Below are 22,889 nucleotides of genomic sequence, written 5' to 3' on the forward strand. Positions count from 1 at the left end.
ATAAGGGCCCATCTCCTTATGGGTAGATCCATATTTATTTCTGGCTCAAATGTTATCTTTTTTTTTCTTTTAAAGGTGGTTTTTTTTTGGGGGGGGGGGGGATGTGGAACATTTTTTAAAGTCTTTATTGAATTTGTTACAATATTGCTTCTGTTTTATGTTCTGTTTTTTTGGCCACGAGGCATGTGGGATCTTAGCTCCCCAACCAGGGATCAAACCCACACACCCTGCATTGGAAGGTGAAGTCTTAACCACTGGAGCACCAAGGAAGTCCCTCAAATGTTACCTTGACCAGGGTGGCCAAAAATGGCTGTGCATGCTGTTGGCTGCCCATCTTCAGGGGTGTCATTCACAATGTTATCTGCTTATGATATCAGGTGGCCAAGGAAAAGCAAGTAAAATGACCATTATTTCATACAGCTGTTTAATTTCTGCACTTTGGTAAGGAAATAAATTTGACCTTACCTCTCAAAGTTTATGAGAAACCAATTTACAAAACAAGGTAACAGTCAAAATTACATTATGTGTACTGGACAGCTAATCTATGAGCTTTTAGGAGGAGCCACAAGAAGTTACTCAGGAAGTGAGTACTGACATCTAATCCAGTTGTTCTCTACTAATGTACTAATAGACATTAGTAGTTTATAAAAAGATACTGAAGCCTGGATTCCACTCCCTAGGCCAATTAGTCACTGGGAGTAGGGTCTTGGCAATAGAAATTTATAAAGTTCCTGAAGTGATTCCACTATGTAACTAGGGTTAAATAACACAGGTTTAAGCTTCAGTAAAAGATCTATGCAGTTGTGATAAACTTCTAGAATGTTAAAACATACTAGAAGAGAAAATAATAGGAAGGCTCAATACTTGTGCTGACTTAAGCCACTATATGCTACTGAATTATTAATTTCAGGGTATTTTACAATTCTTTTTATTAGAAACCAGTTACTTAAAGAACTTAAACGTGTTAGAACAGGAGCACAATAGATCTCCAGTCTAGTTGCTGAAACATAAATGCTTTCTATTGGCAAAACATGCATAAATACATACACTCTAAATGCAACACAGCAAAATGCTGATGTATAATAATCCTATTCAAGAATATACTGTGAATATACAAAACTGAATATAAAACTCCAAACGACCTTTGAAATTACCTACTCCAAATCCCTCATTTCACAGAGGAAACTGAAGCTTACAATGGCTGAATTTGCCAAGGTCACAAAGTTGCTTAACAACATAATTGAATTACTTCAGCCCAATGTACTTTCCATTCCACAACATGACAGTGAAAAGTAAAAATATTTTCAGCCATTTCTCAATCCACCCTGATTCTTCTGTACTTAACAAAAGGACAAACTAGAGTAAATGCATCCCCTATGCTTACGATGTTCCTCGAAGAGTCATATGTCAGGGTGCAGTCTCTGATGTTTGTTGAGAGCAGAACGATATCTGAAGGCTTTTCCACAATCATTACATCCAAAAGGCTTCTCTCCTGAATGAATTCTCTGATGCTGAATGAGGTAAGTGCTCTGGCTGAAAGTCTTCCTGCATTCATTACAGTTGTAAGGTTTCTCTCCAGTATGAGTATTCTGATGTTCAGTCAGGTGAGTGCTACGGCTAAAGGATTTGTCACATTCATTGCACTTATAGGGTTTCTCTCCAGTGTGAATTCGTTGATGCTGAGCCAGATGGGAGCTCTGGCTAAAAGCCTTTTCGCACTTATTACACTGGTAGGGTTTTTCTTCTGTATGAGTTTTTTGATGTTGAGCAAGAGATGAACAATGTCGAAAGGCTTTGCCACACTCGGCACACTCATAAGGCTTTGCTCCTGTGTGAATTCTCTTATGTTGTGTAAGGTGTATGTTCTGGTTGAAGGCTCGCCCACATTCACTACACTTGTAAGGTCTTTCTCCAGTATGTATCTTCCTATGCTGAATAAGGGATGAGCCATAACTGAAGGTTTTCCCACATTCGTGACACTGATAGGGTTTCTCACCAGTATGAATTCTTTCGTGTTTAGCAAGAGATGAACTCCGAATAAAGGCTTTCCCACATTCCTTACATTCATAAGCTTTCTCTTGGGTATGAGTTTTCTGATGTTGATTAAGGTTTGAGAGATAACTGAAAGCCTTTCCACATTCATTGCATTCAAAGGGCTTTTCTCTGGTGTGAATTCTCCGATGTTGAGTAAGGGATGAGCAGTAACTGAAGGCCTTTCCACATTCATTGCATTTGTAAGGTTTTTCTCCAGTATGAATTTTTAGATGTTGAGCAAGGGATGACCAGTAACTAAAGGATTTCCCACATTCAGCACAATCATAAGGTTTCTCCCCAGTATGTGTTTTCTGATGTTGAGTGAGGTTTGAGTGCTGACTGAAGGCTTTCCCACATTCATTGCATTCATATGGTTTTTCACCAGTATGAATCATATGATGACGAATAAATGTTGAGGGTCCATTGAAAGCCTTCCCACATTCATTACATTTATAGGTTTTCTCTCCAGTATGAATTTTTTGATGTTGAGTAAGATGTGTGCTCCTGGTAAAGGTTTTATCACATTCGTCACATTTAAAAGGTTTTTCTCCTGTATGAATTTTCTGATGTTCCATAAAGTGGCCTCTCTGGCTAAAGGCTTTTCCACACTCATTACAAGTATATGGTTTCTCACCAGTGTGAATTCTCTGATGCTGAACAAGATGGGTCCTCTGACTAAAGGCTTTCCCACATTCATCACATTTATAGGGTTTTTCTCCAGTGTGAATTCTCTGATGTTGAGTAAGAGATGGACCCTCAATGAAGCCTTTTCCACACTGATCACATTTATATGGTTTATCTCCAGTATGAATTCTTTGATGGTTTATAAGGTTTTCACTCCGGCTGAAGGCTTTTTCACATTCATTACATTTGTAGGGTTTTTCTCCAGTATGTGTTCTCTGATGGCGAATAAGAGCTGAACAATAACTAAAAGCTTTTCCACATTCATTACACTTACAAGACTTCTCTTTTTTAACTGGGTTTACACTATGTTTCATGCTTGTTTTAGTAGAGGTCTCTTTTGGAGATATTTCTTTTTGTGTTAAAAGGTCTGAACTCACATTGATGCTTTTTTCAAAGTTAGTATTTACATGTGCTTGGCCCAAAATAGGAATTGTCTTGTCAGTTATTTTTATTTCGCTTGGCAGGGTCTGTTCATTTGCCTGCTGCCTCTCTGGACTGCCTTCGGATTCCCAAGTTTCTAAGAAGTTGGTATTCCAAGGATCATCCCTTTTGTGCTTTTCCACTATTGCCTCTGGAGGTGGCTCTTCTTCAGAAATAACCAGCTCTGAGACGCTATTTTCTGGCCTTGTCTCCCAGTCTGAAAGCAAAAGAAAATGTCAGTATTCTCTGAATTGAGGGGAAAAAAAACAAACACAACAACAAAAGTGTTATAGGAATGACCTGATGAAACTAAAAAAACTGAAAATTCTGAGAATTTTCAAATATAGTCCTATTATCTGGGGAGAAATTTGGAAAGAGCTAAGGAGAATGATAAATAAAATATGAGAGTAACAAGAGAATGTCTAATTTGATGTCACAGACAATCTCTGAGAACCAGTAAGGGAATTCCATTTAAGGTGGTAGTAAATTTAGAAAGTGACCAAAGAGATAACTGAGAGGAGACAGAGATGGACTGAATCTAAAAGAGGCAGTCTGAACTGAGATTCCTTGCTAATGAACAACAACAACAAAAATCTAAGAACCATGATTTCAAGACAGGACAAACAGAAGACACTGACTAAGCCTCCATGGTTTTTATCCTGGAAAACTGAAAAAACAGTCATATCACTGCTAGAAATTAGAAAGTTGTAAATACTACAGGAAATAATTTAGGTGGAGGAAGATAAGTTCAACACTAGGCATTTTGAGAATTAGGAAGTGAAATGGAGGACTAGATTAGAATGGTGTCTATGGGAGTGGAAGATGCCAAAGTAGCAGGATAACTAAAATGTTCAAATGTAGGATAGAAAATATCAGCTCAAAAGAGGAAGAAAAAGAACAGCTAAAGCCATAAGAATGTATGTGAAAAAAAAGCAGTGATGGGGGAAGGTCCTTAAGGGTGTTTAGGGTAATGGGATGAATAAAATATACTAATGAAAGAAAGCAGTTTTTCAGCAAACAAAATATAAGGAAGAAAGAACCAGAAAAGTACATAATCAGGAAACAGAGTTACACGGCTCTACTGTCTACTGTGGGATAGTCTGTCTTGTGCCAAGACCAGAAAGATGACAGGGTAGTCAATGCTGGCAGATTCAGTAAAGAAAAAAAGGCTGTGTTTAAAACAGCATTTCTTTGGTTCCACTGCTAACTGGAAGGTACAGCAGACCCCCAGAGAACCCTGAATCTCCTGTGCTGCCATTCTAGTCACTGTCACCACCATTATCACTGTAAGCATGAGGAGCAAGGCAGGGACCCAGAACTGCCTACCATCCCCTCCATACCTGGTACCGTGGGAAATGGTGCAGCATACACGAGCATGCGAAAGTACAGAGAGTCTCATAACAGCAGTGCTTCCCCAGCAGGGATGAGAAGATGAATGCAACACAAGTTTTGCAGAACAGCCAATCAATATAAGAAATGGATATGTTTTCATCAACAAAAATGACACTAAGAAGGATATACTTGTACAGCAGATAGCCATAAAAAATATCTCCTGGAAGTGCTTCACAGGGAAGGATATGGAGACCACGGAGCCGGATGAGGTTAAAGGCAAAAAAAAGTGTGGAAGTGACTGATCTCTAGCCCAGGCTGGCGTTCCAGTTGAAAGCAATAAACATGCAAAAGACTGTGACCAATGATATCCATTGTCATACTGTCCACGCACTAACCAAAAGAGTTACCAGAATATCAGGGGTGGGGTAATGAATGAAGGACTGGAGGAAATTCCAGAAAGCTAGACTGAACAGCACCATTCCTACTGTGGAAAGCAATTCTCACTTTACTATATGCAAAGTCAAAAGGCACTGACCACAGTATTCTGACATCCCTGTGCATAGAGAGATAATAGAGGGTGCTGACATCCAGGTTGCAAAAGAACAACATAGACCAGTAAGAAAGAATATACATATCAGAATACAATCACAATTCTGCAGAGGCCAAGTCACCAAGACAGCCTAGGGAAGAGCACAGGAAAATGACACAGATAAGGCCCAGGGCCAGTGGCCTCCTCAATGTAACTTTCCAAAAGTTAACAAACTGTAAGCACAAGTTAATAAAGCTCTTATCTTTAAAAAATTAGTTTTCTAAATTGCGTTCCATGAAAACACCTTTTTATTTTTTTAGCCGCACCACACAGCATGTTCCCTGACCAGGGATCAAACCCATGCCCCCTGCATTAGAAGTCTGGAGTTTTAACCACTGGACTGCAAGGGAAGTCCCATGAAACCATCTTTTAAAAGAAAGATTTTAAAGGTACAGTATAAAAAACATGGAATCACAGTTAGGAGGATGGGGGAGAGAAATGTTACACACTATGCAGCCCTGTTGGAAATTCATAATTCCCAACTACATATTAAAAAAAAAAAAATCTCTGAGTGGTCCTCCAGTAAGAAACCTGCTAAAATGTCAGCTAATCCAGCACTTGCCAAATTTGAACACCGCATGCTTTGTTTCTCCCCACAAAAAAGGACCCCCCTACTCCCACCTCATTAAATCTGGAGATATATTCCTTACCTAGAGTGACTTAAGTTTGTACATTATTGCAGGGTCAGATCTTTGAAGAAGTCTCTCTGTGCAGTTTTGGAATTGATGGTTTACAAGAAAGTTATTCATAATTTCGAGGACAGTCCAATAAAGTGATACAATCAGAAGCTACACAATGAGATTAAGACAGAAATAGGTGATGAAGAATTGAAGGCTACAGGTATGGAACTCACTTTTGCAGAGTTTGGGAAAGCAAGAAGGCAGACTGGATGGTGGTCAGAAAGATTAACAGTGTTAAGTATTTGGAATTTAGGTTACCTATTTCTGTTTGAAGGTACTCAGGGTAGAGGCTATAGATCCCAAAAGAAAACTGTAAGAGCTGAAAAATGGGGTAAAAATTATGGGACCAGGGTCCCGAAGGACGTTGGGAAAGGATGGAATCCAGATTCCATGTCAATAAGTTGCCTTTAGAAAAAAGCAGGAAGGATACCTCCTTTGAAAGGAATATAAAAATAGAATACATGTTGAGACATTTAGTATTTTGACAAAGCATAAGAGAGTTCAGATGTCTTCCCATTCTCCATAGGAGACACTTTAAAGAGAAGCAAGTACATCTATATTTCAGACATAAAATCCTCTCATCTGGCTGGTGGTTAGAGTTTATAACACTCATCCTCTGGGTAACCATTACTTACCTCCAAGTGTACCTACTGGAATGCTGGGCTCCACGATCCATGGCTCCGTCCCTTGCTCTAACTGGGAAATCACATCAGGTTTGGAAACTTGGAGTCCTGCTCATAGGGGTAAAAAGAATGTTACCTGTCTGCAGTGAGAGAAAAGTGCCACATCAGAGTTCAGTCTCACCACTTTGTCTTTAGAGGAAAGGATATATGGACAAATCAGATGGGAGTAAAGCATGCAAAGCATATACAGCTTCCATGCTATACATTCCCAGATGTGGTATAACTTGGGAACTGTTCTGGGTTCAGAAAAATTATTAGTTTGTCCTCCTACTTGCTAGAGAGTAGAAAACTTTTCAAAACCTTTCAAAGTATAGGAATCTTTGGTTCCTTAACTTAAAGGCAAAACTCACTTAAGCATAAGAGCACCGTCCTCCCCTACACCCCTAGATATTAACTTAGAGAAGTCATCCTTACCTATAGAGACCAGATGTGTATAATTTTCCAATGTCACATCCCTGAATAAATCTCTCTGTACAGGATCCAGCTGTTTCCATTCTTCCTGGGTAAAATCCACTACCACATCCTTGAAGGTCACAGATTCCTGGAATACCAAACATATTTCTGCTTAGCCAAAAAGCATTTACCTTGTAAAGGGGTAAAGTTAGCAATACTGACAGAAGTAAGGCAAGCTCTGGGCTGTCTGAAAAATGATTCTGATATTTTGTAAAATATCATTCCTTTGTAAAAATGAATATAAAAACAGAACATGACTCACAGGATTATTGCAAGAATTAAATAAGAAACATTCAATATTAAATGCTTAATTTAGGGTCTAGCATATAACAAGTACTCAGGCACTGTTGGCCACTGCTGTTGTAATTGATCTTCATCACCATCACCACCATCATCTCTATGTTCCAAGATATATCAAGTATTAAGAGTATACCTGCTGAACTGGGAGACTGGGATTGCCATTTATACATTACTAATAAGAAAAAAAAATACCAAATTGTACACTCTAAATACATGCAGTTTATTGTATGTCAACTGTATCTCAGTAAAGTTCTTAAAAAAAAAAAAAAAAGAGTATACCTTCTAACATCAATAATATGTTTTACTCCCTACAAATGCAAGAACAGCCAAAAATGTTTTTGAAAGAATTTGGGGAGGAGACGTCCCTACCACATTTCAAAATATACTAAGTAACATACTAAAATATACCAAAAGATAAATTCAAACGGAGTGCTCTAGTATGGAAAAATACTCAATGAAAAATAGAGAACCCCAAAATACAGTCATATTTATAAGAACTAAATGGGATTAAGCAACTTTCAAATTAGTTTTAAAAAGCTGGATTATTCACTAAATGGTATCATAACAAATGTCTAAGAAAAAAATTAAGGGGAGTTCCCTACTACATGGCATACACAAAAATATCTGCTGGATTAGAGATTAAGTTTTAAAGAAAAAGCAAAAATAAAATAGTAGAATAAAAGACAGAAAAATAGTTTTATGAGCTTGATATGTGGAAGACAAACATTATAAGACAGAGAGACTGACAGATAAAGACAAAAATTATAAGACAGAGAGACTACATATGTGGAAGACAAAAATTATAAGACAGAGAGACTACAGAAAAATGTAAAACTTCTGTAAAAAACCATAAACAGCATGCAATATTCTGAGTTCCTACAAATACTTAGCAAATAAGATGAAAGATGAACAACCCACAACAACAACAAAAGGTCAACAACCCAAACAGGCAGTTCACCCAAGGCATTGTTAATAAACCATGAAAAGATCCTCCATTCCAAGAAAAACATAATAAAACAATGAGACATCAGATTAGCTAACTAATGCTGCTTAAAGTGCTCATGTGTATTACTGTGGGAACAGAACCCTAATGCAATCCATCCGGGGGCACTCTGCCAGGAGCTATCAAAACTTTAAATGCATATAACACTCAATCCACATTTATAGCTTATAGGAATTTATTCTTCAGAAACACCTCAGGGTGCAAAGACATATGTAAAAATATGCTTGCAACATTGTGAGGGGAAAAAAAGCAAACTTAAATGTATATGTACTGATTAGGAAATATATATATTATATTAAAAATAGCATACATGCTATTATCCCATTTTTATTTTTATGAATAAAAAAGTTTGTATGTAAATGCCCAGAGAAAAAGCTAAAAGAATACACTACCAAATATTATCACTGCGACTGTTTAGTGGAACTCAGAGGCAATGCAGGGGAACTTCCTACTTTTTCTTTATTTATTATGTATTTGAAACTGGGCAAGTGAGTTAATTTTGTCTTAAAATAGATAAATAAATTACTGGGACTTCCACTTCTAACCACGACAGAGTAACTGGACTGGCTCTCCCAGTGTAAACAACTAACAAACTCAACAATACAACTGAAACAAGTGTTTTTATATTTTGAACAGCAAACAGAACAGAACTGTTATTACGGAGACAAGGGAGACAATCACATGAGCCCCACAGACCCTTCACTTTCCTGTCTGGAGGTGGAACAGGCAGGCAGAACCCGAGCAAGACACAGTGGTCTTACTGAACTAAGGAGACAAAGGTGGCAGCTCAGGACTACTAATGCAGGGAATTTGCATGATAGATAGTAGAGAGAAGGGAGATACACAGAGGAGGAGCTCCAAAAATCTGGTGTAAATACAATCTCCATAAGCAATAACGAGTTACCAATATGACATAACTGAACCGAGAGCTAAGAAGACATGCATAATCAGTCCCCACAAATAGTTTCAGCGCACTTTAGGAGCAGGACAAGTTTAGCCTGTGAGGAAAGAGTTAAAGCAGCAGGTCGGGCTTGCCCAATCCTCGCTAATCTCCAGGGACACTTGGATCCATGTGTCTGAACCTTAAACAAGTTCTGAAAACCAATGTTTATATAGTCACGGATTGACAATGTTATTGTGTGCCTGGAGCACTAGGGCAGGATGTACCAGACTGTCAGCATTGTTTAAAGAATACATGAAGATTTATGATGCACACATGGTACCTAGTTTGAGGTCTGCACCACGGCTGGCCAATAGCAAGTACACACCAATGTGATCAGCTCCCTTTAAGAACTCTGCACCGAGAGACTCAAGCAGACTTCCCGGGGTAGAGACATTTCTCATGTCTCTGTGGACAACAGCTAGAGAAGTGCATCTATGTGATCATCACAGAAGAAGGACTTGGAAGCCTGCATCTGATTTCTTTGGATTCTTATAAATAACTTTTTCTTTCTGATCCTGTATTGTAACCTTTGTTGTAATGATCTCTATCCCTGAGTTATGCTGCTGGGTTGGGTGAGTCATCCTCGTGAATCACTTGACTAAAGTGTAGTCACAGACCCCCCGAAACACAGTTCAGGAGTAAGGCTACACTAGATCAGCCTTAACAAAGCTTACAGTTCAAAACCAAACCTCAAAAGGATCAAGCTGTGGCCAAGATGGGATTAACAAGCATTGGATTCACCCTCCTGCATTAAATAACCAAAAAATTCCAGACAAAATACATGAAACAACAGTTTCCAAGGCACTGAATCTCAGATAACAAAGAATAGTGATCCCTAAGAATCAGGAAACAAATGAAATGAGCCCTACAACTGCTCCAGCTTATTGCCTTGAGAGTTTCCAGGCAGGGGTGCAGGGAATGGGAACCCAGGAGCTACCCAGCAGACTTCCTGAACTGAAGAGATAACGCTGAGAGTTTGGGGAAGTCAAGGTGACTAGAGTTCACAGGACAGAGTACTGCAGGGAAGGGAACTACACAAGAAAGAAGCAGGAACTGCAGAAACTCTCCTAACCCCTCCAGACCACATACATTTTTGTTGATTCTCTACTTCCCATGGTACTTATTTCACCTTTTTAATATTTATCTGTATTATTTTTTAGGAGTCATTTAGTCTATTCAGGTAAAGTATCAAGTTGTGTACTTCTTTTGCTTTCTCATCGCTGGCACATGGCAGGATGTAAGCAAGAAGTTAAGATGTGAATATATTAGTTAAGCTGGAGAGGCAGAGCTAGGAAGAAAGTGGTTGGCAGATGGGGGCCTAGAATGAATTGCCAACACTGGTTTTTAAATAAACATAATCCACAGCAAAAGAATACACAATCCCACTCTAAGGACTGAAATGACATTTCAGGAAATCTTAACTTACCTGAAAACTAGCTGATGGGAATGAAGTATGTCTCCCTTGGAGAAGGGCAGACTCTGGAGAAGACAGATCTAGGGGAGGAAAAAGAAACCACTATGAATCCTGTCCAAGTTAGCTGTTCCCAGCAATCCACAAAATCCACTTATTTTTCTACATGAAAACAGCAGGAACTATGCCATTTTCTTCTCAAAATCCAATAAAAGAAACAACATAATTGCTGACTAGGACCCTGGTACTCTCATCCATAGGCTTAGGAAGTAAAGCCTTACTTTAAGATTCACAATTTTGCTCCTAGATACTTATAGTCACACAGATCATACAACTCAATCTACATTCCTCCTTAAGGGAGGCAAAATATTCCTGCTGCCTTCTCTGCTACATATAAAATATGAATTAATAATCAGATTACTTTCCAAAACTCTTCCCACACCCTTTGAAACTTTGCTATTAATACAAATTAAATATCACAAAAATATACACTTATCTATACTACCTACCCATCAGAGTGTCTAAAATTAAGTAGACAAGGTCAGTACTAACTACTGGCAAGAATACAGAGAGATTAGAACTTTTGTACATTGCTGTGGGGGTAAGCATTTACCAATCATTTAGAAAAAGTGTTTGGCAGTATATACTAAAGTTATACATATTCATGCCCTGTGACTCAGCAATTCCACTCCTGTGCATATACCCAGAGAAATGAGGGGTTATGTCTACCAAAAGACTTGTATGAGACTGTTCATAGCAGGTTTATTTATGATATGCCTAAATTAGAAACAATTCAAATGTCTTTCAGCAGAATGGATAAATAAACTGTGATATATTCATCCAGTAGAATTATTCCACAATATAAAAGAACGAGCCATTGCTTTACCTAACAACATGGATGTATCTCGCAAAAAATGTTGAGCAAAATAAGCCAAACACAAAAGAATGCATACTATATGAGTACATTTACAGGCATGCCTTGTTTTATTGTGCTTCACTTTATTTGCATTTCGTTTTATTGTGCTTCACTGTATTTGCATTTCGTTTTTTCTTCTTTACAAATTGAAGGCTTGCGGCAACCCTCTGTCAAGCAAGTCTATCGGCACCATTTTTCCAACAGCATTTGCTGACTTCATGTCTCTGTGTTACATTCTGGTAATTCTCACAATATTTCAAACTTTATTATTACTATATTTGTTAACAGTAATCTGTGATCAGTAATTTTTGATGCTACTGCTATAACTTGCTGAAGGCTCAGATGATATTTCGCATTTTTTAGCAATAATGTATATTTTTAGATTAAGGTATATACACTTGTTTTTTACACACAGTGCTATTGCACACTTAACAGACTACGATATAGTGTAAGCATAACTTTTATATGCACTGGGAAACCAAGAAATTCATGGGATTCAGTTTATTTCGATATTTGATTTACTGCAGTGGTTAGAACTGAACCCACAATATTTCTGAGGTGTGCCTATATATTAAGTACAAAAACTTAGAACAGTGGTTACCTCTGGAGGGTTACTGACTGGACAGGCACAAGGCACACAAGAGAGACTTCTGGGCATTAGAAACATTCCCTATCTCAGTGTGGGTAGTGGTTACACTGGTATATAACATACAAAAATTAATCAACTGGTATGCTTAAGGTTTGTGCACTTAATGTAGTAACTTTATACATCAATAAACAAAACAGAAACAAACTCTGCTCTTGGGGAGGTCTATTCAGAGTAATGGTTGACAGGAAAGTCCACTTCTCAGAAAGTAAAGGAAGCAATAAAAGGAATTATTATTTCAGACTTAATTTTGACCAGTAACAGAAAACTGTTTTGTAAAAGAAATCTTGAGAAGAAAATTAAGATGTTAGTTGGAATTCTTAACAGTAAGAGGAAATGCTGTACATCAACAGATATGTACCTAAGACTTTAGGAAAATAAAGAGGAATGTCTTAGGTAGGATGATTTTGATTCCAAGTAGCAGAAAACCAACAAAATCAACAACAGTAACAGCTAAAGAAACCAACTATGTGCCTGGCAATAGTAAATGCTCAGTAAGTGTTACAAGTATAAACCATGACCATAAGGGACAGAGGCTCATGAAAGTTAATCCTAACTATATAATTGTGAAAAATCCCAAAAAGAAAGAAAAGGCAAAGACTTAAAATGAAACCATTTTGCCTGATTTAATTCTGAGGAACATAGAATTAAGAAGAATATTTATAAAAGATATAAGGGGCAAAGAGCTGAGGAAGGGAGAAGAGATGTCATCAACATGGTGGAATAAGAATTTTCTATCATCTTCCCCACAAAGAGCACTGATTTAGACAATCATCCACGGATGAGAGTGTCTTCGTGGAAGTCCAGGAGTCTAGCGGAGAAGTTCCAGCACACCACTGGAACAACAACAACAAAATCCAAGATGGATGCATTGAAGAGGGTAAGAGGAACAGTTTCATTTTACCCGCATCACCCTCAAGGAGGCACAGCTCAGTGCCAAGAAGGCCTTCTTGTCCGGGAAAACATTCAGAAGTCTTTCTGAAACCTTGAAAATGTTACTGAAAGTAATTAAAGTATGTGGGCCGAGCAACTGGATGCGGGATGTCCTGCTTGAGCAGCGGAGGAACTAAGGGTGCTGGGCGTGGAGACCATGGGGGCATAAGCTACCATGGAAACAGAAAATTGACCCTCTCTGGGGGCGCAGCCCCTTCCTCACTTGCGCACCTCATATCACCCTGTTTGGCCCTGGAGGATGGCTGGTTAGCCAGAGACGGGTAAGATTCCTCAGGGGAGGAACAACCTAAGACAGGCACAGTCGCAGAGGGGCTAACAGGGGTGGGGCACAGACCCTTACTCCTTCTGAGAGGTCTCCTGCCCCTAGGGCTGCTTTGCTCTCCACACCCAGCTCAAATCCACACCCAGCTCAAATCCACGCCCAGCTCAAATCGGGACCCAGGAGGCAAACAAAGATCATTGCCCCCAGTCATGTGAGGCCTTTGTTTACTTCAAAGATAACCTAGATTGTGGGATGAAACTGGGCGTGTTAGACCTTTAGGCTATGCCGAGAGCTCAATAAAAGCAATGTGGGATCAATCAGCGAGGCTCTTGATCCTAGAGGTCTTGAGTCCCCCAGTCCCATCTTTCTCTTAAATCTGTGTCTGCGTTTCTTTAAGCTTGCGGCACCAGTCACTCGCCCAAGTCGCTGAGCTGGTCTCGGCATTCTTGGTCTTTGATTTCTCTCATGGGAAAAAGTGAAAGTGTGTGAGCGCCCAGGATCCCCAGCAGTGTGGGACACCACCAAAGAGACCCACTTCTTTCTCACCTCATCAAGAATACTGAGGTGTCCTAAGAGAATGAAGGGAAGAAAGCAGCTGGGAGAACAGCAGTCAGGGTGCTCGGAGGTCACATCAAAGGAACATGGATCCTACCAACTACTTCAGACTCCATCAGGAAGCCTGCCAAAGAGCCACTGGGGATGCTTCACTGTGGATCCCCACAACTGACCCACGGGCACCCCCAATGCTCCATGCACCTCTCCTACAGACCCTCTCCCCCAATCTATGGCCAGCTCTCTGTGCACACCCTAATGGTGGCAATAGTAAGCTTTTATAGATAGCTATGAACACATGTAGAAAGCCAGCCTGACCCTGCATGATTTGGAGAAAGCACAAAAATCTGAGCATTCAGCACCACCAAGGGAAAACAAATGTGAAGCTGTCAGCACCCAGCCTGGCTTTCCAGGATTAAGAGAAGGCATACAATTTTAGGAGTCCCCCTCAAGAGGGAACAAAAAGTATGGAGCAGGTGTATCCATGGAAGATCTGAGAAAGAAAGTCTCAGAATCCCTAACAGAACTGCTGATGGAGGGTATTTCTCTCCCAAAGCCAATGAGTAAAGTCAGGAGGAGGTGACTGCATCAGTGGTGTTTCTATACATTAAAAAGGAAATATCTGCCAAAGAAATAAAGAAAATAATCCCATTTAGAACAGCATCAAAAACAAACAAAACAAAGCTTAGAAATAAATTTAACCAAAGAAGTGAAATATCTGTGGAATAAAAACTGTAAGATATTGATGAAAGAATTTGAACACACAAATAAATGGAAAGACATCCTGTGTTCATGGATATGAAGAATTTCTATTGTTAAAATGTCCATACTACTCAGTTATCTATAGATTAAATGTAATCCCTATCAAAATTCCAATGGCATTTTTCACAGAAATAGAAAAAAAATTCTAAAATTTGTATGGAATCACAAAAGACCCCCCAAAACCAAAGAAATCCTGACAAAGAAGAACAAGGCTGGAGGCATCACACTTCCTGGTTTCAAACTATTTATAAAGCTACAGCAATCAAAACAATATGGTATTGTCATAAAAACAGACACACAGACCAATGGAACAGAATTGAGAGCCCAGAAATAAAGCCTCCTATATATGATCAACTAATATTTGACAAGGGAGTCAAAAATACTTAATGGGGAAAGGATAGTCTCTTCAACAAATGGTGGTGGGAAAACTGGATAATCACATACAAAAGAAGGAAACAGAACCCCTGTCTTACACCAATCATGAAAACTAACTTGAAACTGGACAGCTACATGTAAAAGAATGAAATTAGAACGCTTCCTAAAACCATACACAAAAATAAACTCAAAATGGATTAAAGACCTAAATGTAATAAGGCCAGGCACTATAAAACTCCTAGAAGAAAACATAGGAAGAACACTCTTTGATGTAAATAACAGCAAGATCTTTTTTGATCCACCCCCTAGAATAATGGAAATAAAAACAAAAATAAATAAGTGGGACCTAATGAAACTTCAAAGCTTCTGCACAGCAAAGGAAATTATAAACAAGACAAAAAGACAACCCTCAGAATGGGAGAAAATATTTGCAAACGAATCAACAGACAAAGGATTAATCTCCAAAATATATAAATAGTTTATCCAGCTCAATATCAAAAAAACAAACAACCCAATCAAAAAATGGGCAGAAGACCTAAATAGGCATTTCTCCAAAGAAGACATACAGATGGCCAAGAGGCACATGAAAAGCTGCTCAACATCACTAATTATTAAAGAAATGCAAATCAAAACTACAATGAGGTATCACCTCACACTGGTGAGAATGGGCATCATCAGAAAATCGACAAACAGCAAATGCTGGAGAGGGTGTGGAGAAAAGGGAACACTCTTGCACTGCTGGTGGGAATGTAAATTGATACAGCCACTATGGAAAACAGTATGGAGGTTCCTTGCAAAACTAAAATTAGAACTACCATATGACCCAGCAATCCCACTACTGGGCATATACCCAGAGAACACCATAATTCAAAAAGACACATGCACTCCAACGTTCATGGCAGCACTATTTACAATAGCCAGGACATGAAAGCAACCTAAATGTCCATCAACAGATGAATGGATGAAGAAGATGTGGTACATATATACAATGGAATATTACTCAGCTGTAAAAAGCAATGAAACTGGGACATCTGTAGAGACATGGATGGACCTAGAGACTGTCATACACAGTGAAGTGAGTCAGAAAGAGAAAAACAAATATCGTATATCAACACATATATGTGGACTACAGAAAAATGGTACAAATCAACCGGTCTGCAAGGCAGAAATAGAGACACAGATGTAGAGAACAAACATATGGACACCAAGTGGGGAAAGGGGGGAGGGTTGGCGGGGAATGAATTGGGAGATTGGGATACCAAATTGTCCGCTCTAAATATATGTAGTTTATTGTAAAAAATAAAAAAAAAAGAAAAAAGAAAGTTAACTTGAAATGCATTAAAGATTTAAACAAAACCTAAAACTGTAAAACTCCTAGAAAACAGAAGGAAAAAGCTCCTTGACGTTGGTCTTGGCAATGATCTTTTCAATATGACACCAAACCCACAAGCAACAAAAGGAAAAATCAACAAGTGGGACTACATCAAGCTAAAAAGCTTCTGCACAGCTAAAGAAAGCATCAACAGAATAAAAAGACAAGCTGTGGAATGGGAGAAAATATTTGCAAATCATATATCTGATAAGGGGTTAATATTCAAAGTATATAAGGAACTCATACAACTCAATGGCATAAAAACAAATAATCCAATTTAAAAATGGGCAGAGAATCTGAATAGATATTTTTCCAAAGAAGACATACAAACGGCCAATGTATATGAAAGCGTCCTTGATATCACTAATCATCAGGAAAATGCAAATCAAAACCACAATAAGATATCACCTAAGACCTGTTAGAATGAATATTATCAAAAAGACAAGAGAGAAGTGCTGGTGAGCATGTGGAGAAAAATGAACCTTTGTCCACTGTTGGTAAGAATGTAAATTGGTATAGCCATTATGGAAATATAAATATATACCACATTTTCTTTATCCATTCATCCACTGATGGACACTTAGCTTGCTTGCATGTCTTGGCTATTGTAAATAATGCTGCAGTGAACATGAGGGTGCAGATATCTCTCTGAGATAGTGATTTCATTTCCTTTGGATACATACTCAGAAGTGGGATTGCTGGATCACATGGTAGTTCTATTCTTAATTTCTTAAGGAATCTCTATATTGTTTTTTATAGTGGATAAACCAATTTACATTCCTACCAACAGTGGGAATGTACACATACAAATGACAAATTTGTCTCCACATACAAGATCATGCAGTATTTTTTTAATTAAACTTTTGTTTTGAGATAATTGTAGGTATACATGCAGTTGTAAGAAATAAAACAGAGATTCTTTGCACCTTTAGAAAAAAAAAGAGCTGAGGACAAATATAAGGTATAGCTCAAACCTAAATAAATATAAATAATGTTAAGATTTCTAATGATATTAAACAAATCCAAGAAAAAGGACTGTATGATAGCAGTTAGGTTAAACCAAACCTGACTGCACAGCCATACCTAAAAAATGTAAAGACAATGCCAATGCAGAAAGAAGTCTACAGTGACATATACAGGGCTCTGTCCTTACCCTGACCTGTTGAATGACATGTAGCAAGAAATATAAGCAATATTCATTAAATATGCTAGTGACATAAAGTTGGAAAGGGCAGTTAAAACACTGAATAACCAAGTTAATATTAATTATTAATTATTCTGATGAGCTGGAACACTTGGCCAAAAAATTTGAACAATCATAATAACTGTGAAGTCCTAACACTAAGGATAAAAAACAATTCTATTATACAAGGATGACATAAATCTAGTTCCCTGCAGTTTATGTAAAAAAAGATCTACGACTAACAGCATAATATTGCTGATTTTTTAAAAAGCAAATACAATCCAATACTAAACAGCAGAAATATCCAAATCAAAACACTGAGTACATCACACTTTAAGGTATTTTTCAAAGTACATCTAAATAACTATGTTTAGTTATAGGCAACGCATTTTAAGAAGCATGCTGTCATGAAGTAGAGTTTTTATAAAAGATGTCTAGATATATCACATGGAAACTCGTCAAAGGCACTGAGGCTATTTTGCTTTGAAAATTAAAAGAATCCGTGAGTAGGAGTTGTTAACAGCTGAATTCACATATTTGAAGGGCAGCAATGTTAAAGAGAGAGCAGTCTCTTGCTTTTGGGGACTAAGAACTAAGATCATCACAGAAGTTACAGGGAAAGGCACTTTTGCCTAATATAAGAAACTAAAAAAAGAAAAAAACCAACAAGGGAATAGTCTGCACCCAAAATGGAGTTTAATTCCACACTTGTTCAGGCATAGGCTTAAGAAACGGCCATCCACCAGAGATATTTCAGAACTGATTCTTGCACTGAAGAGATGATTACCAAGATTTTTTCTGAAAGATCAGCATTCCATTTTTAATAAATAGAAACCATGTGAGGATCACAGACATTCTGAATCATTACCGCTTTTCATTCCCCAACCCCAAAGCCAAGCATAATTAACTCTTCCTCCAAGTCTCTCCCTATAATGTAAGTCTCTCCCTAAGATATAATTGTTTCTTTTCTCGATCCTCATGTATATAATGTTCCCTCCTTCCACTTATTCCAGTTCTGTCAAGTATTTAGTCTTCATGTCATGACTGTTCTTTCGCCCCCATCATCCCACTCTCCCCCAAGTCGTCCCCACTACCTTCCATCTCAGGTGCTCATCCCGTTCCTCTTGGAATCTGGACACCGGGATTTCCCAAGCAGCGTACCTCCAGCTGGGTCCTCTCTCTGGAGCCCAGATGTCCAGCAGGAGTCTGAGCCCTTACACACGCTGAAGTTGGCTGCCCTAAGAGACACAGGACGGGGTCAGCGGCAACCGTCACACAATCACACCTCAAGAGTTTGCACAGTGGCCAAGAGGACCTTGGAAAAGAGAAGTGCCCGGAGAGAGCACTAAAGAGGCATGTGGCACTCCCGCTGAACAAAAACAGAATGGAGATCGAGTACGCAGGTTCGGCCCCACATTCCAAAAAACCCCTCGCGCCTACCCTAGAATCTAGCCAGAGGCGCCCACGTACTCGGACGGTTACCTCGGTGCACACTTGAGGGCTCACACTCCCGCGGGCTCAAAAAGACACACCTGTTGCGGAGCGGAAAAGCTGGAAGGTGGACAAACAGGGCGGGGCCCGGCTCCCGTCCTTCCTCCTAGGCCGGAACAAAAGAACAAAGCCCTCCCAGGGATCGGGGCGGAACAGCCCCACACTAAACGAGGCAGGGGGCTCCCCCTTCGAGGACTCCCCAGCTCCCTCCCGCAGAGGCCGCTTCTAGCGGAGAGAGGGGTGACGTAACGCGGCCGCAGGGCTGGCGGTTGCCATAGTGATACCTGGGCTTCCCTCCCTCTAGAGCGATTCTCACACTCCGATCCCGGGTTCGGAAGCTCTGGGACAATCACCAAACCTAGTGAAGGGAGCCAAGCAGCTAGACTTGCCCCGGGCCAACCTCTTTTCAAGCCTACAGCCGGCTTCAACTGCCACTTCCGGTCCTGGGGCGAGAACCCCACCCCCAGCTTGCCAGCCTTAAACCGCTCCCGGCGGACACGCAGGACTACGATTCCCAGAATGCTCCACGACGCCAAACTCCATTTCCCAGAGGCCTCAGCTAACGTATGCGATCTTGTTGAGCGGGGCCGAGTGTTCTCTCAGCCACTCGTTTGTTCCTAAATGTCTCAGGTAAAAGTATACATTTGAGTGGTGACTTTCAAGCGTGTGTGACCGGACTGATTGTAAGAGTACACATTTACACACACGTATAATTTTAAAAGGCAAACAAACATTTCACAATGCATTACTTGCCTTTATTACCTGTCCTGCATTGTATTTAGTGTTCTGTTCCTTTGTTTAAAAAATTCTGGTCGTAACCCATTGTACTGCTTTCATGACTCTCAAATAGGTTGCGACCCACGTTTTAAACCTTGAGGTGGTCTTACCATGTTTTGCCCTACGGTAGTGAATTGTCTGTGCCCACTTCAGCCAGCAGTTAGCTGCGAATGGAGTCCAACGCCAGACCGTCGGTGTGTCCTTGGCAGAAAAGAACCCAACAGAAATAGGTAGGTTTCTATATTTTTAAATGTGTGGCCCAACCAATTTACTGTGCTCCTGTGCATCTTCATATTTGTATAGTTGCGCTAAGGTCAAGTCACTCAGCCTGTTGACTGACAAAACACTAAACTTGGGAGTCCCAACACTGAGTATATGAAAAACAAAGTTACAGTCAAAGGAAAGGGAACAATATCTAAAAGCAGACTTCGCAAAAGATCTTCTGTGAGAACTTGAAAATGTCAGGAAACGATTCTCAGTAGATTGCAAGAAGACATGGCCTAAATGAAACAGGAATGAAAGCTGTGGGAGAACAGGCTGAAATAAAAACACTAGGTGAAAAGGGATTAAAACACGTGTAAGCATATTTAAAATGCAGGAACATAATTAAAATCTTCCTGGAGGAGAACTGAATTGATGCTATGGAAAAGTGAATCAGTTATGTATAGGATATTCCTTTAAAGCTTCGTAGTCAAAAGTAAAAGATGAATGAAACAGAAGAAAGTGATAGATACAAAGGACAGAGGATGGAAAGCCAGCATGTGGGTGATTGCCCATCAGGAAGGAGAGACCACATGAAATCAGCTATCATTTAACACTTTCTATGTGCCAGGCAGTGTTCTAAATGCTTTACACCTGACTTATTTAATCCTTAAAACAGTCTAGTGAAGTTGTTCATTATTATTCCTTCTTTACTGCAAAGAAAACCTAAGGCACAGATAAATTGAGTAACCTACTCGAGGTGACATAGCCAATAGATGGGGAAGCTAAGACTTGAATTTAGTGATTTGGTCCCAAGCTCCCACTTTTAATCCCTAACACTAGACTCCCTAGTAAAGAGATGAACAATTTCCTAAGTTTAAGAAAGAATGCATCTCTCATTCATTGCTAGTGGGAGTGCAAGATGGTACAGCTACTTTGGAAGACATTTTAGCAGTTTCTTTCAAAACTAAGCACGTTCCTGCAATATGAACCAGCAATTGTACTCCTTGGTATTTACCTACATGAGTTGAAAACATGCGCACACAAAAAACTAATTGCTGAAACTTGGAAGCAACCAAGATGTTCTTCAATAGGTGAATGCCTAAATAAACTGCAGTACATCCATACAGTGTAATAGTATTCAGCAATGAAAAGAAATGAGCAATCAAGCTACCAAAAAAAACACAAAGGAATGTGAAATGCAAATTTCTGAGGGAAAGAAGCTAATGTGAAAAGGCTACATACTGTATGATTCAAACTATATAACATTCTGGAAAAGTCAAAACTATGGAGGCAGCAAAGATCAGTGGTTGCTAGGTGTTTGGGGAAGGGAAGGAGGGATGAATGAATGTAGCACGGGATTTTCAGGGCAGCGAAATTATTTTGTATGATATTGTAATGCTGGCTATATGTCCTTATACATTTGTCAAACCCCATAGAATGTCAAATACACGGAGTGAACCCTTAATATAAACTATGGTCTTTAGTCAATAATAATTTATCAGTATTTGTTCATCAGTTGTAACAAAGGTAACTAATGCAAGAATGTTAATAGGGAAAACTGGGGGCGGGGGGCCGTGGTGAGAGTATATGGGATTTTTCTGTAAACCTAAAAATCTTTTTTTTTAAATGTGCTAATTTTTAAAATATATAAATGTTAAAGGTGCTTCTGGTAAGGTCTCAGCGGGAAATGAGGGACGTGTAGTTAGAAACTGGAAGAAAACTGATTCTTGTTGTAAAGTGGCAGAACTTGGCTGAACTATGTCCTGTAGTTGGGTGAAAAACAACTTGTAAGCAATGCACTTGAATATTTAGCTGAGGAGATTTCCAAGCAAAATGTGGGCGGTGCATCCTGGTTTCTCTGTGCTATTTAAAGCAAAGTATGTGAGGAAAGAGACAAATTGAGGAAAGAACTGTTAAGCAAAAAGCAGCCATTTTTTGATGGTTTGGAAAATTTTCAGCTACACCTTATAAAAACGAGGCTTTCAAAACAAATTGAAATATATATGTATTGAAAAAATATATATGTAAAATTTCTGTCCTCAGTGACTTCTCTTTGTAGTTTTAGCAACTGGGTATACACATAAAAAAGTGAGCAATCAGGTAAATTGCCCAAGTGGACACATTGGTATTTGTGACCATTGACAACAGAATGTCCTTAGGAATACAAATTGAAACATTTTCAAGCACCAGTACTTTGTTTATGGTGTATTTTTACCTGTCATATATTTAGGTTGAGTCATCAAGGCACAAAGTTCTGTCCACAGAGGCATAAACAGCGTTTTCTTTAAAACCGTGTCCTGCTTTGGGTCTGATTACCCAGCTGTCAGTAGCAGCCAGCCCGTCCTGTGTCCGTTCCTTCCTGCTCTCTTTCCCTCTCTCTGTCCCTTAATTGTGGTAATATACAAAATATGAAATTCACCATCTTCACCATTTCTAAGTGTACGTTGCATTGGCTTTCAGTACGTTCACATTGTGGCCGTCACCACCATCCACCTCCCCAACTGCTTTCATGGTGTGAAACTGAAACCCTGTCTCCATTAAACACTAGTTCCCCAGCCCTGGCACCTGTCCTTCTCCTTTCTGTCTGTATGAACTTGAATGCTCCGTGTACCTGATAGAAGTACAGTCTTACAGGATTTGTCCATTTCTTTTTTTATATATATATAAATTTATTTATTAAAAAAAAAGTGAGCAATCATGGCAAGCAGCATACATATAGATACTCCCTGAGTGTAGATGAAAAATATTGAGTACATACTATGTGTCAAACACTAATAAGAAACACTGTCTGCATATAAGGTATAATTTAGTGAATAAAAGCCAGAGTTTCTTGAGTTTTTACAAGGGTGAGTCAAAAATTATC

General features: G+C 39.1%; 1 protein-coding gene across 1 annotated transcript; it reads right to left on the reverse strand.

Moving 5' to 3' along the window:
* Window positions 1-997: 997 nt before the first annotated feature.
* On the reverse strand, window positions 998-19,473 carry ZNF184 (zinc finger protein 184). The gene is made up of 5 exons (XM_057699969.1): window positions 18,649-19,473; window positions 10,548-10,615; window positions 6,837-6,963; window positions 6,375-6,470; window positions 998-3,355 (listed from the first exon to the last, which is right to left on the reverse strand). The coding sequence occupies exons 1-5, from the start codon at window positions 18,653-18,655 to the stop codon at window positions 1,401-1,403; spliced, it is 2,253 nt and encodes a 750-aa protein (XP_057555952.1). The 5' UTR covers window positions 18,656-19,473; the 3' UTR covers window positions 998-1,400.
* Between the last annotated feature and the right edge of the window lie 3,416 nt (window positions 19,474-22,889).

Source organism: Hippopotamus amphibius, chromosome 11, assembly GCF_030028045.1.
Source record: "Hippopotamus amphibius kiboko isolate mHipAmp2 chromosome 11, mHipAmp2.hap2, whole genome shotgun sequence".
Classification (NCBI taxonomy): domain Eukaryota; kingdom Metazoa; phylum Chordata; class Mammalia; order Artiodactyla; family Hippopotamidae; genus Hippopotamus; species Hippopotamus amphibius.